Raw genomic sequence first — 18,003 nt, forward strand, 5'->3', positions numbered from 1 at the left:
AAGAAGACATGTAGAAACAGCGCAGGTTCCCCCAGCAGCACCAGCGAGTATTTATAGATCACACGGAGTCTCAAAGTGTCTGGCAGCGCTTCCCAACTCCTTATTGCTTTTGCTACGAACAGGCAGGGAAAAAAACACAGTGGTGCCAAAACGCGCGATACAGTCCAACATTTACGCAGACCTCGTGTTTTGTGAGGGTTAATTGAGCATTTTTACTTGCTGCTTTGTGTGTCATGAATGGATACCGGTGCGCTGATGAGTGAGTGTGTGCGTGTGGGAGAGGGGAGAGGGAGTGAGAGACGAGCCAAAGGGAAAAGACGCGCGCTTGGTTCAGTCACTCTACTCCAGGAATCACAGAGCGCACACGCAAACCGGAGACACGCACTCATCCACTTCACGCATTTGACATTTCATCCATCTTACTCCATTATGACATGTTAACACACGCGGACAAACACACAAATTCAAAGCCTGCGGTCAGTTAGTTCAGACTAGACACTGTTTTGTTCTTGAGTTTACATTCCGGCGCACGAGGAGGGGAAAACATGAAGGCGAAAAACCGCGACCAAAGCTTGACGGACTCCAGGGAGCTGGACGGGTCCTATGACCAACTAACCGGTAAGTTAATCGATATTATGGACTGACTGCGTTTGGAATGATGCGTTATTTTGTGTCTATGGATGAAAAGATTCAGTATGGACACATGAGAGTGGAGTGAACTTCAGGTGCGCTTTGGAAATTCTACAACCTGTTATAAAAAAAATACTGGCTATAAATCTCACTCTGTGCTTATTTAGGGCCAAGTTTGACTCAGACTTGTGTCGTGCCTCTGTGTTATGTTTTATAATCATAACATTTTCACACTAGGGCCAATTTTCAGTGCTAAAAACGCACGTACTGAATCTCCTCATCCTTGTTGCATGTGTGTGCCTGTGTCTGCGCGTGTGGGTGCGTGTGTTGGATGATATTTGGCACGTTTACTCGTGTTTAAAGTTGCTGAAATGGCTGAGAAATGGGAGATCACGTTATTGTTGCTTTGGTAAGAAAACATTATTGGAACATTATTATCAGTGGGGAGATGTTCAGGCTTTTAAGCTGTGTTATTTAAGTGTAATTTCAATATTATACTGTGTTTGTTTTGCCTTGTACACGTCATGCTTTATCCAAGTGCGCTGGATCCACTGTTTATCAGCGCGAAGGGCACTTAAGGTTTCTTTTTTACTCATAATGAAGCGCGCATTGAGGGACAGCGTGTGGCGCGTACAGGACTTGAGAACTGTATACCTTCTCTTGAGCTGTCTCCACTACATCTCATTGGTTTATTACTGCTTTCATTTGATCATAAAGTCCACATTTTTCTCCTGTCCTAGAGATGAGTACAGCTGCGTAAACGCGTGACCACATGGGGATGGTAAAGGCTTGTCCAGACAGCTTTGGCCAGTTCATTAGCAGCTCAACAGTTCCTTGGCTCTCCTCTTCTTCTTCTTCTGAGGTCTCCTGGCAGCACAAATACATTCTTGTGATGTTTTGTGGCCGCGTTTTGTTGCGTTTATTATTAGAAAACTGTGAAGGAGGTATAGGCAGGTCGGTGTGGGTGAGTGCGCGTAGAAGGAACTGATTTTCTTTCGGGTCTTTGTTGAAAACTTAGATGGAAGGTTTTGTTCCACTGGATAAAAGGATCCACTAGACTCAGGCACAGAGGCACCAGGAGTCATGTCAGTCAGCCCACACAGCGAGCAGGGCCGACGCGCTTGGACAAACACGCAGCCCCAGACTACACTACACACTTGACTGGTTTGCTCCTTTCCACTGCAGCTCCCTGGGAAGACAATTTGAAAGAGGTTTATATTTCCCTTTTTATAACCTTGTTTATGGAGGAGCAAAATTTGGAGAGGATGCTTTTAGACATTTTGTTTTTGCAAGTAAAAGAGTCATATTGTAGGAATGTGTTAGTGTTTTTGTGTGAGTTTGAGATGGTCAACTTAGTAATTGTAGACTTCTTTTCTTTAGTGAACCAGAAATAATATTTTTCCTAAACTAGAACTCACCTACTTCCCCTCAGAGTCTCAGAGTGCTTCTATATTTGTGCTATCTCCTTTTTACTCCTAAAAACCATAAGACTTTTGCACTTTAGCGTGTGTAACAGGCATATTAATGTACAGTATATTTGCATTAAAATGTATTTTGTACTGCATTCTGTTCCATGGTCCAGTCAGAGTACTCTGTTCTGAATACTTGGAGTACTTTTACATTGAGTTGCATTTAAATATAATATAGTAAAGACGCAACATAGCTTTAAAAATATCTTAATGTTTCATGTTTCATCATTTCTCTTTCGTTTCGTTTCTTAGCAAAGATTAGAGAAGGAAAACTCACACATGCCTCACTACAAGAGCTGTGTTTTTTTTTCTATTATCTATTTTTGAACCCAAAATTGCGTGTATCAAGTAGTATGGAGTCGATTTTAGGAAACTAGGAAACTGAATACTACCAAATGAAAGAGTAACTGTACCGGGTTCGTCATGGTTATACATTTTGAAGTGCGATATTTTGCTGAAGTAAATATAGACTAAAATGAAACCATAAAGCAGAATTATCGCCCCCAAAAATATTCTAAACATACAATATAAAAAAAACAAACATGAAAATAGCAAAATAACTAAGCAGAATGCAACACTTAAGTAATTAGTGAGTCATAAATGTTATTTATTCAACATTCTCCAGCTCAAACCTTTTCATATTGCAAAAAAAATCAACCTTAGCCTACAAACCGAAACTGTGAACAATAGGTGGGTTAGTTTCAGTGCAGTTAGCTCCTCCCTTCAGACAGATATAAGGCAGTGTCCAGCAGGAATCTGACCAGAACTGAAGAAGCGGCTGAATCAAACCTGGACGACTGAGGAATTACACAGACATAAAAAATAAAATAAAACAAAAATACCCCACAACTGCAAAGAAAAACTACCTATGATAATGTTGCCCATCCAAATTATTGTTCCATTTATCATGCATTGAATCATAAGTCGATATATAGGCTTAAAATACAGTTACTATAAAAAAAATACTTTGAAGCTCAATTTTCCGGTGTTCCCTACTGTACCCTCCTCCATCCAAATCACACTTCCACCATCCCGCCTGTAAATGGGCTGTACTATGCCCACAGCACATGATATCCTATGCTTTTTAATAGCTCCGCCAGACACTTAGAGGCAGATGGTTAGCTACTCATTGTGGCCAGGCAGTTTCCTCTCAACATAATTCTAATGGGTTTTTTAAATGTGCATTGCATGGTTAATTGGCTGTTCTCAAAACTTTATAATAGCGTTGTTATTAGGCACGCTAGCTTCACACGTTTTGTTTAGGAGCAGCAGTAGATAAGGAAATAGTTGGGGATTATAGGTCTAAAACACGGGACGTTTGAGACATTTGAGACATTTGAAGAGTATTTTGATAGATGTAAAAGTAGGCATTATTGAGTTTAAATGAGAGAACATGGTCAGTTTATTGTCAATTATGGTACTTAAAGCTGCACCATGGAGCTTTTCTGGTCAAGGGTCCACCACCTGCTTGATGTTAATGAGTTAATTGGCTGATTTCTAGCTTTTTATGTTGTTATTTTGCCACGTTGCTGCCTTCGTTAGACCCGGAAGCGACAGTAGTTCAGTTGGTTGAATGTTTGTCCGCTGATCCGAAGGTTGGCGGTTCGAATCCCGCTCTCAACGTACGAGGTAGAGAGTTCAGAAGCACATGGTTATCAGCTCTTTATGGCCACGCAGTTTCCTCTCAGCATCTTTCTAATGTTTTTTTTTTTATGTCTTGCATCGTTAGCTGTTCTGAAAACTTCATAATAGCGTTGTTATTAGGCATGCTAGCTTCACACGTGTCGTTCACTGGCAACTGCAGATAAGAAAATGGCTGAGGATTATCGGTTTAAAACATGTGATGGTTACATTTGTGTGCATATCATACATCGTGTGGGTCTGTCATGTAAAAATAGGTTCCTAAGCATGTTTTCTTGTGTGGGAATGACAGGTGAGTCATTCTAACCTGTAAGCCGGTTAGCGCTGGAAGAACCGAGCTAAAACATGTGTGAGAGAGCAACACGCTGGCCTTTGTCACTTAATGGTGGCGTGGGTGTTTTCCAATAAGCGTTTGGAGTGAAATATACCTCTCTAGGAATAACCCGAGCCGATATGATACAGTGTAGTCAGGAGATCTCACTCTGTTCTGGTGTTCCCCATCGAGTAGAGCTGGAGAGGAGAGAGAGGCCAAAGGTAATTATAGAAGCACGGTACACTAATCTCCTCCAACACCTCATGAGCCACACTCAAGAGGAATCGGATCACCTGGCCTCCTCCAACAATTACACATGCACAATGGCTCCCACACATATGCACACACGCTTTATCCCAGTCTCATTTTATACTTACTATATTGCATTTTATACGAGTGAGCCAGAAGATTATCAACTGCAGGGAGAAGTCAAGTTTATCGCATTTACATATGTGGTTGATTCAAACACAATGAACGTAGTATCAAAGTAACAGTAGGCATCATAAAGGTGTACTATGTAAGTTTTCTGGTGCCAGCTGTATCCGTGAGTAAAAGTATCTTGCATTTATTCCATTACAGGAGTTAATCAGGCTTGTCTCTCTATAGATCTGCCCTAACTAAATCCAAACTTTCTCTTGTATTAAAGCATTTTGAGAATAATAATTAGATTACCATGCAGTTTGGGAATATTTCTGTTTTATGAAAATGCAGATGCACAATGGTGATGATTGGAGGTTAACATTTGCATAATAATAACTGTGATTGGGCTGTGCTAATTTTCACATTTGTATCTCCGATATTTTTGGCAGAACAAAATGAATGGGCATCGGTGCTTTGAATGTACTAATTGCTGTATTATGCAGGATTCTGATGGAAAAATGAAAAACTAAATTGCACAATAGAAAGAAATTTGTTGCATGATGTGTTTTTGGATCCTAAGTAAATGACACCGTCTGCAGCCGGAAATACCTGCTGATAACTATGAAAACGAAAAACAAGACATCGCTATGGTTACTCACTTGCATCACGAAGGCTGTATGTAATTATGAGACACGTGAACACACTGACATTTTGCACAAGGATACACAAAAATGCATCACGTTTTAGAGCGCGGCTGCACAAATTTAGGAAAAAACTGAATTGCAATTAGTATCGTGAATATGTTTGATTCTGCCTTTGCGATATAATAACTGCACCAACTCAAATAGTGATTCTGCTTCAGTTGCGATATATTTTTCAGCCTTAATAATACGCTGAGTTTCTTTCTAAAGCAACCAATTTCTACATGAAGGCAAAACTTGATCCAATTTATTTTGAAACAGGCAGTGAACAAAGACTCAGAACAAACTTAACCCCCTGTGTTATTCAGGCCTGTGACGACTTCTTCTTCTTGTATTGCTTCTCTTAATGAGCTACATTGCGGTTGGGCTCATTGTTCGAGCTCATTGTCAGCTCAGACTTCATCCTCGACCCACAGTGGCACCGGGGGCCAGGGCAGAGGTGTCCAGGTGAAGGTCATTATCTGGTCATGATTTACAGCCTGACCTGCAGACCGATGCTGAGCCCTGTGGTGAAAAACATAATTAGCCAGACTGTAGCCATTCCCAGGGAGAGACAGTCTTATAATTGAGACTGTCAGAGTAACTTTAGCCTATAGTCACCTGCAGTTTCTCGCTGGAGCCTGGGCGGCGTTGGCACTAATTAAAAGCCTTGATGTAAAGCTTTATGTGATGCGTCGGGACAGGGGTGACGCGTCGCTAGCACGTTGTCAGTTGGGTCCCAGGATAGAGCCAGCCCTGGGTTTTCCTCGCCAAGCGCCACTGATGAAGAATGACTCCTCTCCTCCACAGCGGAACTGCTCAGAGCGCTCTAATGATCTGTCAGAGAGCTGGCATCACACATACAATTGAGATGAAGAGGGGATGCAAAGTGACAAAAATACATATTGATGGTCATTTAAAGATAAGAGTTCTTAACGGGGCGGCTTCAGTGAATTCAGAAGGAAGCGGCAGTGTAAGTCGGAGTTTTATGATAGATGTAAAAGTGGTAATCGTATGTGTTCTTTAGTCTGAATGAGAGAACGATCAGTTTATTTTCAATTACAATACTTAAAGGTGCACCTGCTTGATGTTATAGAGTCATAAAGTCCAGGTTCAACAGGCTGATTTCTAGCTTTAAACACAACTTTTGCCATAATGCTGCTTACCTCGAACCCAGAAATGATCTAGAGCAGGGGTGATCACACTTTTTCAGCTTGGGATCTACTTATAAAATGACGAAACATGCTTCCAAATGATCATCAGTCAAGGTGGAACAGTATTTGGACTTAATAATGTTCATGTGGGAAAAGGCTGACACGTATAAATAAATGGAGGCGAATGATGTAGTCAAGGAGGTAGTGCATTTTCTCATGTTGGGGCACTTTTCCTTTATGAATAAGTTGGTGTTGTAGCTTTTGTGAACGGTTCGAAAATGCTGCTCCACATTTCCCTTCTTTGGAATAGCAATGGTACACTGGCAGATGAGGCAAATGCACAAAAATCCTCCTCCCATTCCATATGATTGCGGTAAGTTTTTGGTTTCATACGTAGTCCTGCTCTCCCACTCATTCCATCCCCTTTCTTAAGTTTAGATTGAAATAAATTGGAGCTAACTAGATGATAGCTTGACTTTGTTTTGCCTGATTTAGCGTCTATTTGTTTGCAATCTACTCGTACTACCTTTGCGATCAACCGATAGATCACAATCAATGTATTGGGCACCCTGATCTAGAATAAACGACAGTAGCTCATTTAGTAGAGTGGTAGTGTTCGTCCACAGATCTGAAAGTTGGCGGTTCAAATTCCACTCGTGACATAAACTTCGTCTGTCCTTGGGCAAGACACTTAACCCACCCTGCCTCCAATGTGTGTGTGTGAATAGATGAGTGGTCCCTTGATGTAGTTCGCTTTGCCTTGAAGTTGGTAAAGCGCTATATAAAAATATCCCCATTGAGAAATATTCAACAGTATGGCATTAAACATATCTTCATGGAGAAAAGCAGGCTAAGTTACAGGTCAGATCTATGGAGAGACAACCCTGATCTTCTCACAGTTTTGTCAAAGCAAAAACATCTCTATGAAGACGAGCCTTTGCTGAACCAATCCAACCAGAAAAGTTGCACAGTTCACCTTTTAATTCTGTGAGCACTTGTTGAGCATTTGGCCTTTAAATGCAGAGTGTTCTTTTGCAGAAATAATCTGATTAAAGTGCAAAAGAGCAAACTGATATTGCACATTGCGAGTTGCATTTACCATAAAGAAGCCCGTCGTCGTTGGTACTCTGTGGGTGTTGTTTGGCCTGTTATAGAACTGCTGCCAATCATATAGTGGTAATGCGAGAGCCTACCGTCCCACAGTCCTTTAATGACACGGCACTATACCCACTTTAGCTCTTAGTAACATTTGCATCTGAAGTTTAAGTGAATTTGGTGTCATCTTGAAGAACTATAATGATCTGTCCATCGGTTCCTCCCTCCGCGCTCCCTCCAGTGTCCCTGCTGGATTTGGGCTTGACAGTGCACACTTAAGCTCATTCTCTCTCACTCTAGCGCTATCACACGGCCTCACCACCCCCATACTCTGTCTCCGCTCTCGCATTTCAGATTATATAATAACATCATATATATTTCTGTCTCTAAGTGTCGTCAGCCGTTCACTTTGGCTGATGCTCCCACATCCACTTCCATTGTATTTTCATAACCACGTTTTGCATTCTAGATACTTCAGACAATGTACGAAGCGAATCAATACTTACTCGTTGTTCATGTGAGCTATAAAAGCTATAAAAAGGTCCTCAGTGTCGCCGTGGTAAAAAGATATTATCATTAAGGCAAGTCCTGAAAAAACACGTCTACTCCCAACATCATATTGTATCTGTAACATAAGTGGCAAAACTAAGAAATGAACTACAGATTAATTTAGACTCAGGAATCTATCCATAAACCCTGTATTTTTGGTATTATACATCAGAGAAATATTTGATTGTGAGCATTGCCATTAGATTTGCAGTTTAAGATAAAGTAAGGTATACTTAATCGACTCCTCATGAGGGAATTTCATTTTTTTTCCTTTGACCCATCCTTCAGTGCACCTGGGGCGACCTGTCAGGAGCAGTGAGCCGCTGCCGGAAAACGCCCAGGGACCCATCTCTAGATATTGAGCTTGGCTTGGTCAACACCACCACCTACTCTGTTCAAAGTGCCCATGTTTGGACCAGGACCCATTAACATTTGATCGAAGATGTCTGTGTAATCCCTCAGTTGTCCACGTTTGATCCATAGTAAAAGAAAAATTAAATTCTGTCAACTGGACAAAAGTTTTAGAGTGAAGACGTTTCATTGCTCATCCCAGTGGCTTCAGATCTAATCAGATTGCTGAAGGACACTGCCTTATATCTGTCTGAAGGGAGGGCTCTCACGCCTATTAGCATAATGTCTACCACTGTTGTTTCTCTTGTTTTGATTTAGGTGTGATGATGGAGTTATAAACAGGAGATAAATGATGTCTGAGCACCTCATTCCTGTTCAAAGATGTATTGTCTTTCCTAAAAAAAAGCCTCTTTAACTCCCCTCTTAAACCATTTCAGTTATTAGGTCTTTTATCATTGTGCTTGTGCTAACATTTTAGGATCTCAGCAATTACTACCTAAAAAACCAACAACAAAATCTAAAATGTAACCTTATAACTTACGCTGCCACCTATTCCCAACCATTCCCAACTTACTATTAGAAACGTATGCATGCAAAAACATCTTCTTTCAACTTGTATCCTTTTTGGAAAGCCGTGAAATTCCCCCTCATCTCTCCAGATCCTTTGTTATAGGACGGTCTAAGCATGTTCCTCTAACCCTTCTATCCCTCATGTCCCACTCTTTCAAGTCAAGGCACAGCCGTAGCTTAATAGGAGTGGAAGCCACAATCAATCCTAACGAGTTTTAATCTTTGACCGAATCTACAGAGGGCCAGGCAATCGTTAATTAAAATAAGCTTCTCCTCACCTCTCCCTTTGGCCCTGTATCCCTCCTCGGTGCCTTGAGGAGCTGAGGAAAGAGAATGGAGAACAAAGTAGTTAGGAAACATAGGAAGAGAGAAGGCGATTGGCTGAAAAACAAGACAATGGGCATGTTGTACTGGTAAAGGAATGAGAGATCAGGTAGGTAGCGATACTTAGGGCTTAAATGAGATGTTGCCTTGTCTTGTTTTTGTTTTTGACAAGGGTATTTTTCCACACAAGGGTATTTTGATTGACATAAAAAGTGAGTGATTTTGATTGGGGCTTGTGTGGCTACTGTCAATCAAGCAAACATCTGGTCAACATTAAGAGGACGCATCGCGCTTCCTCGTCTCCTTTGGACTCATCAGTATGGACTATGGATTAGCTCGCAGACTGACCAAGCTGTGTAAGTGTATTACATTGTCTGCGGTGACCCCGTTGCCCTTGCTTTGTTCTGTGTGACTTGTTGAAAGAGATTGAGGGAGTGAGTCCTCTGTCGTCAGCGGTTATCTTTGTACGGCTCAGATAGAGACAGAGGAGCAGACAGGCTGTGCGGAGGGCGGCTGTTGGTGCCACCAGGGAGGTTTGCGAATCTTTAGTAAATAAAAAACATCTTGAAATTAAAAGGGATCGAATTAGAAGGTTTGATTTTCATGATAGATGCATTAATACTGTGTCGACTTTGGGCACGCCTGCAGCAAGCGTCTCAAGTGATATATTCAGTTTGAACTCGCTTTGGCTAAGATGTACGCGTAGATTTCTTGCTCAAAAACATAATATGATATGAACAAAACATTAATTATCCTCCAGCTCTACACTGTGTTCAATCTGCTGACATTTAAAAACGGAAAGACAGTTTTTTTTTTTTATTATTGTAGATTAAAAGAGTGCTGCTGTTTTACTTGAGCACTTGTGTAATAAATGTAACAACACTGCGCACACACACAAATGGAAACTTTCTTATGCAGAAAATAAAGATTGTGCACTGACTGAGCTCTGTCTCGCAACTCTCCAAATGTTTCTAAACTACATTTGAAAATCAATAGAACAGTTGGTTTACGGTATGCAAACTCGGATAAAAACAGTATGTACAGAGTGAAAAGTCTCCAACCAAAGTCTTGCTGAAAAGTTACTGCATTAATTGTCTTGGTGATTGTTGTCCATCATTATCGTCTCAGGAGCCTCTGTTGTGTTGGTCTAAAATGGCTGCCTCCGTCACTGCCTGTGTAAGCCCGGGGCAGGATGTCAGAGGGGACACTTCCTGTCAGCTCACTCTTTATCTCTTTGGGGATATGCTTAAGTCAGCTACATTTCACAGCTAAATATGCACGCTGTACAAGTTTGACCCATTATTTGGACTTATTGCTTTCCGCTGGTTCTGGCGTGTTCACTGGTTTAATAGGAGAGGAGAGGCAGATGCTGAGCCATGGGTTTTTAAGCCATGTCTCTGCTTGTCCTGACTCTATTACACTGTCTATTGGACCAGTCTGCTGTTACACTCCTGAAGACATGCCAAATTGCGCTCTTGTATTTATCCTAAAGATGTGGACTATAGTTCAACAACATGGTCGTGTGCATGAAAATCCATTTGCTTTTATATTCCTCGGTGCACAAAACTCTCCCTGGGCCTGTTGGAGCTGAAAATCCATTTCCCCATGTGGCCCTGGTAAAGCGATTACTGTGCACAGCGACCTGACGCTCCATCGGGCTGTCCCCAAACACACAGAGGTGGCACCAGAATACTAACACAGCTAATGGACTGGACCAATCAACACAGAGCTAACGCTAACTCACACACTCGATCACATAAGCCTCTGACTGATGAGACGGGGGACAGACATGACAGCAGTGCGATTGGGCCCAGGGTTCTGACAAAGCCATCAAACAGGAGACTTTGCCCCTCAACTTTAAAATGATACAAGGGAGCATTGCTGTAAAATACGAGTCGCATAAAATTGGAATTGTCATTACGTATTGTGGTATTTTGACACGTTGAACCAAAACACTCAGATAAACCTACAAAGCTCAAGGGCTAGCAACCAAATGTGGAATCTAATGTTTTATTGCCTGGCAAATCCAGACTGACATCTCTCTGTATTTTTTGATATAAGTCTGGTCTCCACGTCCTCAGTTGCGTCTCAAACTGGGTCAAACGTGATCGTCCAGTCAGATCTGCTTTTTTCTTTGACACGTGAAACGAAGGATCTGATCGGTCACCTGTGATTTACAAATAAATTCAAATCTCTCTCACCTCAGATTAACCGAGTTTGGTGGTTTGTTCACTGAATCTGCAGAAATCCACATTTTTTTTCAGCTTCTTGTGATATCTGTGTTTGCCTTATCCAATCACGTCCATTGGAAAACTGGGAGATGATAGGCTGTATATAAATGGACATAGACTTTCAGCTCCATCGGCTCTGGCTCCAATTCACTTTACATTAGAAAACTATCGCTCCTCTCTCCGTAAATGCTGCTGTCAGGCTCGTCATTTTGGTCTTAAAATGTTCGTATCGACCCGCTCTACGTGACCCTGGTATTTTTATTTCGCTGTTGTGTCCGTAAATCAAAATATAAACATTAGTAAGAGACAATTCAGCCGCCTTCTTACCCGAGGTCACTCCCACTAGCGTTAACAACAGGTTTGATTGATAGCGTTGCTAAAGGACGTTACCTTCAGCTGCTTTGCTCCAGATTGGCTCGTTGGTTGCTATGATACTTGCTATAACCGCTAGCCTCGACGAGCTTCATTTGACTCGATCCGAACGCTATGAATGACGTCACACTCACTTAGTCCATTTCTTCATACAATTTATGTGGTGGATAAGGCGTGTCAAACACATTTTCACCGAGGGCCACATCAGCAATCTCAAAGGGCCAGATGTAAAATAAATGTAAATCCTTTTTTTTTTTACTTCTTAATTAACCGTTTCTGTATTTATTACTTACTCAAGTTACAAACATTGCATATGGATTTGCCTAGATGTAAAAATATTGCTGTGTAACTGTGTATTTCCTGATAAAATGACATTTTAAGACCATCATACCTTTTAATTTACCCTGTCGAGGGCCACATAAAATGAGGTGGAGAGCCACATTTGGCTCGCGGGCCTTGAGTTTGACACGTGTGGTAGATTCACATTCGGTGTCCAGACTCACATCTTCATGAAGTATTAAAGAAATGTGTATTCTGGATCCCAGGCAAAATGTTTTAATATTTATTCGCTAAATGAAAGATTAATTAAGATTGAGTCCAATAATCTCATGTGTTTCTTTGTGAAATCATGACGCTTGATAGTTTTTGACATTTGAACCTATTCTCAAATGTAATATCTCATTTCATTTGTTAGAGTTAAATGTTTTTGCTGTCTGTATTGTTTGCCGTAATGACATAATAGCTCTAATACTATATATACAGCATGTGAGGGCGGGAGACGCTTTTCATTTGTGATTGAGCCGAGCTTCTGAAGGGCAGTTATTAAAACCATGTCATACACGAACCTGTAATGCACATGTATAATTTCACTTCATTAACTATTCAAATTATGCATGCAACGACTCCTCATATAGACTCACCAGCTCGATGTGGACTCACTGAACATGTATTTCTGAATGACCTAAAGGTATAGCCTCCTCGTCTTGAAGTCTTACCGTGTGCGAACATGATTAAACCTATAGCTCCGTAGACGTTCAAGTCACTGAATGCATTATAGAGTTTAACAGTTCTCAAAGAAAGTTGATCTGAGTTGTATCGTGAAGATGCTTTCTCCTAACAAGGGTGAAACAAGGATACGAAAGTCATTAGGAAGAGCAAAGATTATTAATGAGCCATGTGTTAAAATGCTGCTTTGAAATATTGCACGGCGTTTCCTTCCTGGTTGTTCCTGTGTGCAGCGCTCTTGTATGTTTCACCATCAAACGGAGCTTTACAGTTGGGAATAATGACACTCCTGACTCTGGAAGGATAAGCAGAGTTTGATTAAAGCACTTCATTAAAATGTATTTTCATGTGTATTAATGTGGAGGTTCTCGGAGAGGTCATATCCACATTAACGTGATGGACTCTCCTTCGCTGTTCTTCAGTCGCTTTGCTGCACATGTGTAGTTTTGATGTCTGTGTAAATGTGTCATGTACAGCTGAAATCAGAAGTTTATGCATGAATAAAAAATAAATCTCTGTTATTATTATGTCATTTAGCAAATAGAAATAATTTTGGTGATGCTAAATTATCTAAAACAGGGAATATTTCGTCTGATTTTATTTCAGACAGTGAGAGAAAAAAGCATATGTGTATTTTTTATAGTGTATTTAACTGTATGATGACTGTTGTAATAACCCAAAACATCAGTAATGGTGTAGAAATGGGAAATACCTTAAAAATATTATGATGATTTTGGAGAATGAATGAAAATGAATGTAACTGAATATAAAGTATATTGTCTATAATAAAGCCTAAATCTGCAAAAAGTTCAAATTAACACAAATAAAACAAACTTGCCATGTCTGATCTTCTAAAATGGTTCTACACTGTGCTAATTTTGAATAAACCACAACCCTTATAGATTTACAGACACATTTTTGGACATAATGGGTTGCCGTACTATCATCTGAATATCACATTTGTTAAAACATTTTAGTTTTGGGTCAACATTCTGGTCTATAATACTGTTTGTCTTGTTTACCTCTTGGCTGGATGTCTTGAAACCTTCACAAATTCATCTTCTGATTGTATGATTTCAAAACAGTAGAAGGAAAAACTCAGCGTACCTCCTTTCGTTTTTTTTTTTACACTATTTCTCTCCTGTCACAACCTCGAAATTGCTACTTTGGATTGGGACAAAACGTACACTTGGATTATTATTTTCCACGGCAGACTCGGAGCTCAGGTTGTTTTGATGAAATTTAGTTTGTTTGACTGTTTTCATAAAGCGTTTTATGTGTTGTGTAAAGTGGGAAGAACGGAGAAGAATTTGGAAAGAGAAAGTGTTTTTGTACTTGGGCCAGTGCTTTATTAAGGTGCATCTTTTTCAGGAACAGCACCAGATTTTAGCTGCAACTAAACCTCATAATCACCAATATGCATTCGTTTACAGGTGTAGATTTAGCTCTAGCATGTCGATACTTACGCTACGAGTCAATGCTTCAATGCTTTTTTTTCTTTCGTTTTACTACTTTCTACATTTTAGATACATACAGAAGACATCAAATATATGAAACAAGATATATGGAATTATTTATCAAAGAAAAAAGACATTTGACTTTTTTCTTTGCTCTATAATTCCATATATCTTGCTTCATGTATTTGCTGTCTTCCATCTGTATAAAATGTACAAAGTAAAGGAACATACAGAACAAAAAACATTGCGTAAGAGAGTGTGTCCAAACCTTTAACTGGTGCCGTTCAAACATACATGACCTGTCAAAAGTGTGAACCATAAACTGTATAAAGAAGTGGACTAAGGGACTAAGATATATGGGATTATGTAGTAAAGAAAAACAGTGAAATAACTACTTTTTTTTTTTTTTTTTTTGACAATGAAAAGGGTGGCTACTTTGAGGATTTGAGATATAAAATACAAACAAATATTTAATAGATATTTATCATTTTTCATTGCTACATTATCCCATATATCTTGGTATTTAAAACACAGGAAGTAGTAAAAATATAGGAAAAAAACACATGAATGAGAGGGTGTATCCAAACTTTTGACCGATAGTATTTGTGTTGTTATCTTGGTATATTGTCACTACCCAAATGACAGTCCAACGCGTATTCTTGTTCGTGCTTCGTGACGAGTTGCGTCTCTCCTCTTGGTTCTGCTGCTCCTCAGAGAGACAGCGGTGATTAGGTTGGATGTGTGTTAATAGTTAAAGCCAAAGTCTTCATGCTTGGATGCCCCGAACTCACACGCCGGAATTAATGTCTCGTGTGTCTGAATTCTCTTTAAGACAATACTAGACTCGCTCCACAGAACTGCGGAGGTTCAGTGAGGTCAAATAATAGCCGTGTACTTATTAAAGGTGGGTAGAGTAGCCCCAAATAGTAACTTTCTTCTGTGTTTTTGTTTCTTCTTTGTGTGACCTCCGCCATGTTCCCGGTATAAATTTGCGATTTGATTTGTGATAGAATGTTTAAATAAATGGACACAGTTAACGCTCTAGCTGCCACATTTCAAATATGAAGTGATCATGGCTGCGCTTCTGGCTCCATCAACTCTGGCTCCAATTCACTTAACATTGAAAAATTGTCACCTCTCCCTGTAACTGCTGCTGTGAGCCTCATCATTTTGGGCTTTAAATGTTCGTATTAACCCGCTCTACATGATCTTGGTATTTTTATTTCACTATTGTGTCCAGAAATCTAGATTTTAACATTAATAACAGACAAATCGGACAAATCACACTCACTTTATCCACTTCTTTACTCTGTCTATGGGTTTGACCGCTGCCTTTTCCTTTTGTAAATTCAGTTTTGAGAAAAGGTTGGTCATCTATTGTAATCTCATGATCTCTCATTAAGAATCCTTTTGTTATTGTGAAGCAGGTATGTTGTTTTTCCCCTTGTATTGGGAAGAGTTTGAGCTGAACCGATAAACAGCGGCATATTTTGATCCTATTTTCTGTTATTTTGAACCAGATTAAACGGAGAGCGCCTCCAAAAGTTCCCGCTGTGTCCCGTGGATCCGTAATGCACCACAGGCTTTGCAAAACAACACAACGCAGAAGTCCACCGGTCACATAAGTACAAAGGAGTGGTTCAAGAAATTCCTCACGTATGAGTAGAAACGAATATGAGGGAGAGCAATAAGACTAAGGCTGTCACAACTGATTTAGAATTTTAAGATTGAAAATGAAAGGATAAAATATTTACTAATGCACTAAATCTGTCATTTTGAAAGGGTAGACTACAAAATTTAATGCTAAAAACTTATATCTGAAGGATCGGTGCAAGAAACACATGTTCAAATAATGTAATATTGCCACATAAAGTTTGTCAGGATGGACTAACTTAACACTTTTTCTCAAGTCTACAGTTGCGTTGTAAAATATATCACTCAAGTACAGGTGGAAGTATGGTGTGTGGTGACTACTCTGAGAAGTACCTTTGTATTTAAAAGTTACCGCCCACCTCTGGTACTTCCTGAATCAAATGTCCAAATATGGTTTTGTGTAGCATCTTATTAACACGCCTTCTGTGTTTGATAGGGAGGAGGTGAAGCGTTCTCACACTGCCCACATATTCACAAGCACATTTAAGACAGAACGGTAGAAAGAAAGCCATACGTTCTGACACGTTTTTACAAAAGCAGACATTTTTCTTTTGTTCACAGATTGGAAAAAGTACTTTGTTCATCAAGTTTATATGTGTTTCACTACAGCAGGAGGAGGTTGTTGTACAAATTACAGTATCGTCCATATGTAAAGTTTGGACTGTCTTCTTTCCCATCGATTCTTCTAAAAATTGGATTAAAGTGTTTTACATTTATAATTATAATACATTGCTTACTTCCAATGTTTCCCATATAACAGTTGTCATTTCTCATAATCACAGAAAACTCAGACGTAACAGTTACATTTTGGTCAAGGCCACGTTTCGTTGTGTTAGACTCAACATTTGATTCTGCTTTGAATTTTGCTGCACGCTGCCTGTACGCTGACTGTACAAAAGATCTGCAGAATGATTTCCGTGCCTCTGCGCCTGTTCTTCATACAACAGAACAGAAACCCACACTATAAAGCGCTTTACGTGAAGGAACCACTCCCCGTTCACACGCACATTCATACACCAGTGTGCGCAGACACTGGGGTCGAGGTGGGTTAAGAGTCTTGCCCAAGAACACGACAGTAATCATCTGTGAGAGCTGGAATTGCACCGCCAAAATGTGCATCAGTGGATCTGAAAAAAGAAGTGGACTAAGTGATTTTGACGTCACCTACACCGTTCAGCTCCAGTGGAATGAAGCTCATCGAGGCTAGAGCAGTTATAGGGGTGAATTTGGAGTGAAGTCCCACATTTGGAATTCCAACCTCGAGTAACATAGCAACCAAAGAGCCAATCCGGAGCGAGGCTGTTGAAGGTAACGCCAATTCCTGCTTGCACCGCTGGTTTAGTAGGGAGCGGGCAGAGAGATTTGTCTGTTATTAATGTTCATATCTTGATTTCTGGACACAATAGCGAAATAAAAACACCAGGATCATGTAGCACAGGTTAATATGAACTTTTAAAGACCAAAAATCACGAGCCTGACAGCAGCAGTTACAGAGAGAGGGGTGACAATTTTTCAGCGTAAAGTGAGTCGATGGAGCTGGAATTGTGCCCATGCTCACTTCTTATTTGGAACGCGGTGGCTAGGTAGGTTAGCTATGTAATTTTAATACATATTGTCTTTAATCTGACGGTTCAATCAATGATATTTATGTCGAGAGCGGGATTTGAAGCACCAACCTGCGCTCTACCAACTAAGCTCTTGTCGCCCCATTAGATCCTGTAACTCGTTAACATTGTCACTTGCGTTGCCGCTTTTAGACTGCACTGATATGTATTTAATGTGTAATTTATGCACTACGGCAGGGAAGCGGAGGCCAGTCTGATCAGATCAAAGATGAGTGCTGTGTGATCGGCCTTCATACGTGGTTTAAAGATGGGCAGAAATAGTTCATTTGAAGCCCTCTCAAGAGGTTCTACAGAGACATAATCAAGGTAGAAATCTGGAAGTAGATACAAGCCTCCGTCCACCCAAGATCTGTGCCACTGAACATAGCGTGGTGTTATCAAAGATCATGCCGAAAATAAATAATGTGGTAGGAATTAGGTTGCATCGTAGTGTGTGGTCATTGCCGTTTCTTGATCATATTGTTCAAACACATGGACATTTACAGACGCTTCCTATGAGTAAATGATAAAAAACAATGAGTCTA

At 40.3% G+C, this 18,003-nt stretch overlaps 1 protein-coding gene across 1 annotated transcript in view; it reads left to right on the forward strand.

The window, feature by feature from the left end:
* The first annotated feature begins 353 nt into the window (after positions 1–353).
* Positions 354–18,003, forward strand: part of LOC117382734 (Kv channel-interacting protein 2-like) — a 99,560-nt gene continuing 81,910 nt past the window's right edge. Inside the window, exon 1 of the mRNA XM_055227014.1 lies at positions 354–618. Coding sequence (XP_055082989.1) covers positions 546–618 — 73 coding nt within the window. The 5' untranslated portion in view covers positions 354–545. The remainder of the gene's footprint in view (positions 619–18,003) is intronic.

This window comes from Periophthalmus magnuspinnatus, chromosome 15 (assembly GCF_009829125.3).
Source record: "Periophthalmus magnuspinnatus isolate fPerMag1 chromosome 15, fPerMag1.2.pri, whole genome shotgun sequence".
In the NCBI taxonomy this organism is placed as follows: Eukaryota; Metazoa; Chordata; class Actinopteri; order Gobiiformes; family Gobiidae; genus Periophthalmus; species Periophthalmus magnuspinnatus.